The sequence below is a fragment of the Salvelinus fontinalis genome, chromosome 9, assembly GCF_029448725.1.
Source record: "Salvelinus fontinalis isolate EN_2023a chromosome 9, ASM2944872v1, whole genome shotgun sequence".
NCBI classification, from domain to species: domain Eukaryota; kingdom Metazoa; phylum Chordata; class Actinopteri; order Salmoniformes; family Salmonidae; genus Salvelinus; species Salvelinus fontinalis.
In genome coordinates this window covers 11,198,169-11,206,421 of record NC_074673.1, presented here as the reverse complement: position 1 = coordinate 11,206,421, position 8,253 = coordinate 11,198,169, and the positions used below count along the sequence as shown (strand labels likewise).

The window sequence follows — 8,253 nt, the reverse complement described above, 5'->3', positions numbered from 1 at the left end:
AGGGCGGGGGGTCGCAATCTTTTGAAACTTAAAAACGTGCTATTAAGTGTCTATAATCAGCACAAGTGATTTCCTTGCGTATTACTAATATTATTAAAATTACATAGTTATGTTTACAGTGATATATTGGGGAGGGGGAAATCATATTTTTCCCAGGATGGGGGTCGTGTCCACCCTGGGATTTCCGCCTATGATCTGATCTAAGACAATCTATCTTGTCTGATTGCCAAACAAGTCACTTCTAAAAGTAGGCTACCTGCGCAGTTCGCTCCACTATAATAATTTAATAACTAAAATTATACTAAATTATTAATTATTACTACTAAAATTAATTTACTACTGGCTACTTTCACCCCAAATGTAGCCACGTTTTTGCTTATAATTTCCGACATTTGGTAGGCCATTTGTTTGTTCAACTATAGTTTAATACATGCAGCTTTAATACATCCAGTTCATAACTTGTTGCCCCAGAAGACTAAATAAAGTAGTGGTCACCAGAATAATGTCTATAGATAATAATGTCTATACATCAATAGAATGAGTGCATTGGTAATGTAGTTAAGACCGGTAAAGTTTTCTATTTCATTTAGCGACCGGGGAGAAAACACAATAACTCCAAAACAGTGGAAAGATTGGTCTGATGCCAAATGCCATCAGTTTGACCGATTGTAAGGAAATTAAAATCTGAGAAAACCATGAAACACGTTACTGATAAGACTTCAGTTCCTCTTCGATGCATACTTTCAGCCCAACCTCACATTCAATTCGCACATATATGCACATACTGTGTTTCAGCAGATTTCCTGCGTTTTTGTGCGGTTCAATACGTGCGAAAAGACACGAATTGATGTGCAACTTAATTCGTGTGAAAAGACACGAATTGAACCAGTAGACGACAAGCCTTTGCAACAAATAGAGACGCGATAGCCTGTATTTCATTTATAATTTTTTAACGTTATGAATTTATAGATATTTTGTCTTTATTTAATCCTTATTAAAACCCTGTAGTTGTATGCCTATATGTACTGTTTTCAATGTTTCTGAACAGACTTTAGTATAGAATGAATGTAAGCAATGCATGATGGCTAATTGTGTTTTATTCGGTTATAGTTCCATGTATTTCTTACAAAAAACAAACGTGTAAACCATTTTTATTGACCAATTTTTATTGATCAATACCAAAACGTTTTTTTTTCGTATAACATTTTGGGAAATGTATGTAGTCATTGTAGTCTTAAATTTTGTTGGCCAAACAAAATTACCAAAACGTTAACCCGTAATAAGGCAAAGGTGGAGTTGTACTATGAGCTGGCTGAGTGTGAAAACATGGCTCTGAGTGTAAGCACCTTTTCACTAGAAACGTTCTTGTGTTAAAATTACCGTCAGTGCGAAATAGCTAGAAAGCTTTTGTATTTCTACTTGGCTGCACCTACGGTTATGAGAACGATAAATCAAGTGCAATACCTGCGTCGACCTATCAAGTGCAATACCTGCGTCGACCTGTGACGAGCAACAAAACACCTGAAAGCTTCTAACCTACCGGAAAGTTACAAAAAGAACAAGAATGGTTACCTCATCCGGTCATGTGACATTTTTTGTTTATAGATTTTTCGCCCACACCAGATGTCTGGACCCAGGGGCCTGTTGCACAAAACTAGGATAAGGGATTAAGCCAGGATATCTTGGTGATCCTGGCTCAATTGATCCGTAATCCGGTTGCACTAAAGATGGATAGGGGGCAGGAGGATATGTTATGGTATAAATTACCATGGAGATTTATTCTGTGGAGCTAGCCTGCTCCAGACCAGGCTAAATTCCAGGATCTATTTAATCTCATCCCTAATGTCAGTCAGCAGTCACCACAAATGGAAACCAATAGTTATTTCACTGCTCACTATACATTGTTATGACATATAACTAGACCCACTGTCATTATTTAAACGTTTGTGATCATTAATTTCAATGATTTTGGATAAAAAATAATTTTTAGATGATGTTGCTATCATTAGATAATTTACAGTTTCCCATAGACTATAAGGCTATAGATAAAATGATAGAATATTAGGGCCACAGAGGGGAAAAAAACACAAGTAATAATATTGTAACCAGTTGTTTTAAAGGAGGACAGTTGTTAAAATGACAGATGTGGGGCATTTCGTGAAATTGTACTTCAGTATGGTTTCATAAACAAAGACATGCTGATGTGCCAGAATATTAAGTATCACATTGTCATAAGTATCAAAACTGTAAAAACAATGTAGCTTTTCTGCAGAAAGAACCAGCCTCATAAATTTATGACTTTATCCTTTTTCTTCAGTGTGGCCCTAGTACTCTGTCATATAAACAAATACACATTCCATATGAATATAAAAACACAATGTGTAACATTATGTTCCTTTATTGAATAAGGACAAAACAAAGCAGGTAAACCATCAGCTCCTTTCGAAACTGAAGTCAGTGACTCTACAAGATGGAAAGCACAGAATCCAAGCATATTATACAAAATGATACATACACATTCAAAGGTCTGTATATAACACACCCTGCATGTCTGCACACTAAAATAAATGCAGGACAAATCCATACACATCAACTGAACAGACAAATGAATGGATGCAGTAGCCTCCCTGCAGCCTTGTATTACACACAGTATACCGCACAAACATCATAAGAGGCCAAATTCGTAAAAAAACGAACCCAAAAAAACCCAAATTCCTCTGCCACCGCAGGACATATTTAACCAAAATTGAAAGCACACATACTAACTAAAATAATTCAACACATATTGGTCCCTCAGCAGCCGACCACTGTCGTCATCAGGGAAGATTGCCGGATTGTCCCAGTCCATGGCTGGTGGCACTCTGGGGGCCCTCTCCTTCCTCAGGCAGGCCACATTGTGGAGGACAGCACAAGCCACAGTAATATCACATGCCCTAACAGGGCTGACCCTTAATTTGTGAAGGCAGTGAAAGCGTGCCTTCAGGAGGCCAAAGGTCATTTCAACTCTGGCCCTGGTCCTGGCATGGGCATGGTTGTAGGCCTGCTGTGCTTCCTGGGGGTCTGTGAAAGGTGTCAGGAGAAAAGGCTGGCAGCCATACCCCCTGTCTCCCAGCAACACACCAGAGAATTCACCTGTCAACACAAAATCTCATCATTACTACCTCATAAACACAGTGATATTCTTGACACAGCCATGATGGTTATAAATAGGGGTTGTGTGGCTTACCTTGTGATAGGCACTGATAGATTTCAGAGGCCCGAAAGATTCTGGAGTCATGGACTGAGCCAGGCCATTTTGCCACAACATTGCTGATCACACAGTCAGCATTGCAGACCATCTGAAATCATAAGATGAGGTATATTACACCAATCAATGCACATCACTGGCAATGCAGAGTGTTCGTCAATGGACAATATCAAAAAGTTATGTTCACCTGAACATTAATGCTGTGAAAGGATTTCCTATTCACAAAATCGGCCTCATGGGCACCTGAGGGGGCTTTTATCCTTATGTGTGTGCAGTCCACTGCACCAATGACATTGGGGAAACCTGTCACACAAAGTAATGAGTATCCTACTATGTGTTAACAGTTGTCCTGTAATTTGTAGATCCTCTTACCTGCAATCCTATAGAACTCCTCTTTGATGTCACAGAGTCTTCTGTGGCCAGGGAAGGAGATGAAGACATCTGCTAATGCTTAGATAGCCAGACACACACTCCTTATTGTGCGGCAAATTGTGGCCTTGTTCAGCTGTTCTGCATCCCCCACTGAGTACAGGAAGGCTCCACTAGCAAAAAAGCGCAAGGCCACACAAACCATTTGCTCCACACTCAGTGCATGGCTCCGTGCAGTGCGGTGCTTAATCACGGGACCCAGTAGTCTGCATAGATACCTGATGCCATCTGCAGAAGACCATCTATATGAAAGATACAGGTTATCAGGGAAGGCCAGTGGGTCCAACCGGTCCCTGAAGACCCTTTCTCGCCTGAAGGCTCTCCTCAGCACAAGTGCTTCTTCATCCACCACATCTCGCACGAATGGGCATGCCATTGTCAGAGCAGAAAGGAACACACAATTTTGGGCCTTCATATAGGCTAGTGGCCACACCTGGTGCTGGGGGGGTGCGCAAAAGAGGGCGATGCCTTATAACGATGACTTGGTTGTACTGATTGCTGGGAAAATAAAAAAAACCTTAGAAAGATGCCACCGTCCTGTGTGCTCACAATAAGAGCTCATATGTCATGGCTCACTTGACTTTACGAGAATATACCTAATTTTTATTTTGAGCTGTGTCATCTTCTTGGAGCTGGGGGAGGAAAGAAAAATAATGATTAATACATTTGTGTTACAGTTAGCATACAGTGTACATTGAAGGCATATCTCACCTCCCTCAAGTTTTTTTATTTCAAGGTCCAGTTTCCTAATTGTCCTCTTTTTTATTTCGGACTCCAGTGCAAGATTTTCCATCTTTTTCTTCTTGTACTGAATATCTATGTCTGACAGTTCTATTTGGCGCCGGAGGTGGTTGCCATACAACTTTCTGATAGCTTGTGAGCTCTGTGAACACAATACAATTAGCGCAGCTGGAATTTGGCAGGATGTGGTGTCCTTTTATTAATACGCACTATGTTGCCAGGCTGGTTTTCCCACTGTATAGCATCTGGGTCCTGTAAAAGAAATGAGATTTTTTGATTTTGATGAGGACTCCTCACCATTGTAGAGTAAATAGTACTTTCACAGTCTTAACATGATACCTCATGCCTTCTGGAATTCAGAGAGATGGTCTCCTCCTCATCATCGTCTCCATCATGTGCTGTTGCACTGGGGCCTTCACCCTATCACATTTAATCGGATTCATATTGAAGCTAGTAGACAAGACATGCCAGGCCTACAGTATGCCTTTGATGGAGTACTCACTGGATCAGCATCGTCTGGTGCTTGTGCTGGTGGCTCTAACAGGAACACAGTGCTGCCAGACACTGCAAGGCAATAGGTAAACCAAAGTCAGACAGTCCAAATTGATTCAATATGAATGTGGTTGTATCCCATGTAGAGATGGAAGGACATACCTTGAATGAAGCGGGTGGCATCTTGGGAGGAACCTATGCTCGTCTCTTTCCCCCCAGGGATCCCCTCTAAGACGGGCCTGCCTTTATTTAGCTCCAAGGCCATGTCCTCTGCTGGGGTAAGGTCAGCCTTTGGTGACCCACCACCCGTGCCTTGTCTGTGGGTATTCTTTTTCACTGCTAAAACAGTACAGACAATGTGTGAGCAGGCACCTTCTGGGTACAATATATGCTTGTGCTTTGTTAAATATTAGTCAGGGACCATACCATTCTGCAGAATATTCTTGTATTTGATTTTGACCTGCTGTCATGTCCGTTTTGGCCCGTTCATGTTTAATCTACACACACACACATTTAATGGAGTCACACTGCAAAAAATTACTTGGTATTTTTGTCTTGTTTTCAGTAAAAATATCAAAAAATTTATCATAGCTTTATACAGTGTGATGGAGTTACTTTACACAATTTCACTCATATCTGCAGTGCATTTCAATTAAAAATTTAACCGTTTCATAATTACAGTACAACTGCATTTTTGGAGATGTGAATTAAATATTTGAATTGTAATTGTGATGTTTCAGCGGAGCGGTGACTGTGTAATTGTGCACTACTTACGCATTCAGGCGGTCTGCAATACTTTGCCACGCTTTTTCTCTTTGCTTTATCACTGTGGCGGTGTTGCCTTTCTTCTTAATTATATCTTTTACCTCCTCGTATGCCTCCATGAGGATTTGTGCTTCCGACGGGGAAAAGTACGCGGCTCTAGTTACCATGGTAAATCAGTTAATCTGTGATCTGTGGCGGGGTCTATTTGAGTGAGCCGTGAGCGCGCACCTATCCAGGATTGGTTTCACCTGGCTTAATGAATCCGTGTCTGCTCATCCTGGCTTGGTCTTTGTGCAACCAATTAAGCCTGGACGCACATGTTTTGGCTTCATTGAGCTCAGCTGAGTCATTTATCCCGGATGTCTTAATTCTACTTTTGTGCAACAGGCCCCTGGACAGATACCAAGTAGGTCGCCAGTTCGTCCCTTGTTGTCAGAAATACAGCATGCATACGGGTTTGTTTTGGGTTTGTTAAAGTGTTTGGTTTAAAAAAAAACGTGTTAAACCATTAAGGAAGGTTACGTAACTAAGGTGAATAAAGTAAGTTGCATACACAACAGAATGTGTGGATATTTTTGTTGCATTACTGGCATATATTTGGATATCATTCTCACTTAATATTTTAGCCACCTATACATTAGGCAATATATTCCCATTTTTGCATCTATGTGAAGGAATGTGTTAGGATTGGAAGTTGTCTCTTTATGTTTCTTTTGAGATGGTATGGCCTCTGAGGACCCCCAAGACCAACTTTTTTAATAGTATGAGGCTATTAAAAAAGCAGAATGGCTTGCTGAGGAGCTCAACTAAGAGAAGGACCCACAAGCCCAACTGGGCGAGGCCATTAACGAGGCAAAAAGGCTGGCTGAGGAGCGCAACCCAGAACGGGTAATGTAACAAGTCGTACATTACCGGTAATGTAACAAGTCGTACATTACCGGTAATGTAACCCCTATACCTCCCATATGTAGCGTGGTTCGTTCTGCGTTGTGTACTTTTAATTAGGACGCTGCCACAACTGACGGTCTGCTAGTTGAAATCCTTTTTATTTGCCCTGCACACGAAGAGACAACACACATTATGTTAACCCTTGGCGCAGTCACAGCTCTCAGGCACCTGCGCGAGCACATGGACACTCACTCAAACACTGTCCTAAGTACTCACAATTTACAATATATACCCTAGTTAGTGAGCTTTGTGAAACTTGTTAACATAAATCTTTATATTATCCACATTGTAACAAACTTATGGTTGCAAAACAGTACATTGTGTAACATTATGACGGTTTTATATTAAACAATTTCAGAGCCAAGGACAACATACCTTGCTAGCCGAAGGTCAGGCAAAAGAGAACGATAAGGGGGTATGGAAATACAGATAACCCGCGATGGGCCAAACCAAAATATACAAAACTTTTACAATCACATGTATGTACAATATTGATATAAAAAAGTGTTTGTACACCAAATAAAAACATTAGCTATGCAGCTGTAATTAAATATAAAAAATACACTGAATTATTATTATCAAATTATTAACATCCCCTCTTGACCTGGCCTATTGGTCCTTGTGTGCAACTTGGTGCATAATCTAGGGGAACAACATCACACTGCTACACATACGTGCACAAATATTCCCAACACAACCCCAGCACCACAGCGTTATGATTTATCATTGTTTTTTGTTTGTCAAAGTAGACCCCACATGGCACAAATGTGAATTTAAACGTAGACTCTGATATGACCTGTGGTCCATATGTGCACAAGCAAGCCATGCTTGTGGGAGACTTTTATTAGTGGGCCAGCCATGATAATAGGAAAATAAGAAGAAAGACAAACAAGCCTCCAGGGATTAGGTTCAGATGGAGACAAAGCGATGAGAGAGAACAGATTGTTCCTCAAACCAGGAAGGCAACTACATCCACTTCTCTTGTTAAGTTTCATTCCGTCTAGGTGTTTCATTTTATTGGTCCCTGATCTGACTTTTTCCTTTCAAACATATTGTATCATAGCATATCAAACGTTTGTTGCCGTGCCATAGGCCGGTCTAGTACCATCTATCCACAGCACATAATACATTACATGCAGGTCTGATCCCACCTTTCCCTGTCTCTAACTGTTGTCTGTCGCTGATGAAAATACATATTTAACGAAAGGAGTGTCAGAACTCCAGCAAATCTTTTGAATTAAAAACCTTTTTATTACAATTTTTTTCAGCTCCAAGGGCCAGTACATCAAAAGCCAGACTAGTGCAACATTTTGGGCCAGTCACTGAGGAGGAAGAATCAGGTATTGATGAACGATTGAATAGATTAATCTATACAATTCCTTGTTATTCAGTGGCCTTGTAATTCATTTATTATATTTTTATTAAAGCTGTAATTGGTAATTGAAACAATAACAAAGCACACTCCCCTCCCCTGTTTTGGTTAAAAGCTGAGTGATGGGGTTGGCGAAATGTAACCACTTTCAATTTATAGACAGAGCTATGGATGCAATAACTTACCATCAATGTTATTAAAATAATAGTTTTAACCATGTTTTAGGGCTATAGTGTTTTTTTTACATTTACTTTGTTTG

At 40.3% G+C, this 8,253-nt stretch overlaps 1 protein-coding gene and 2 long non-coding RNA genes across 3 annotated transcripts; all 3 read right to left on the bottom strand.

Annotated features, from left to right (window-relative positions):
- Window positions 1-2,382: 2,382 nt before the first annotated feature.
- On the bottom strand, window positions 2,383-3,340 carry LOC129862058 (putative nuclease HARBI1). Its single transcript, XM_055933391.1, has 2 exons — window positions 3,227-3,340; window positions 2,383-3,132 (listed from the first exon to the last, which is right to left on the bottom strand). The coding sequence occupies exons 1-2, from the start codon at window positions 3,336-3,338 to the stop codon at window positions 2,762-2,764; spliced, it is 483 nt and encodes a 160-aa protein (XP_055789366.1). The 5' UTR covers window positions 3,339-3,340; the 3' UTR covers window positions 2,383-2,761.
- Window positions 3,341-3,623: 283 nt separating this feature from the next.
- LOC129862062 (uncharacterized) lies at window positions 3,624-4,753 on the bottom strand. The gene is made up of 3 exons (XR_008760718.1): window positions 4,388-4,753; window positions 4,273-4,308; window positions 3,624-4,174 (listed from the first exon to the last, which is right to left on the bottom strand). It is a non-coding gene; the product is annotated as an uncharacterized LOC129862062 (long non-coding RNA).
- Window positions 4,754-4,774: 21 nt separating this feature from the next.
- LOC129862060 (uncharacterized) lies at window positions 4,775-5,263 on the bottom strand. The gene is made up of 3 exons (XR_008760717.1): window positions 5,072-5,263; window positions 4,920-4,981; window positions 4,775-4,837 (listed from the first exon to the last, which is right to left on the bottom strand). It is a non-coding gene; the product is annotated as an uncharacterized LOC129862060 (long non-coding RNA).
- Between the last annotated feature and the right edge of the window lie 2,990 nt (window positions 5,264-8,253).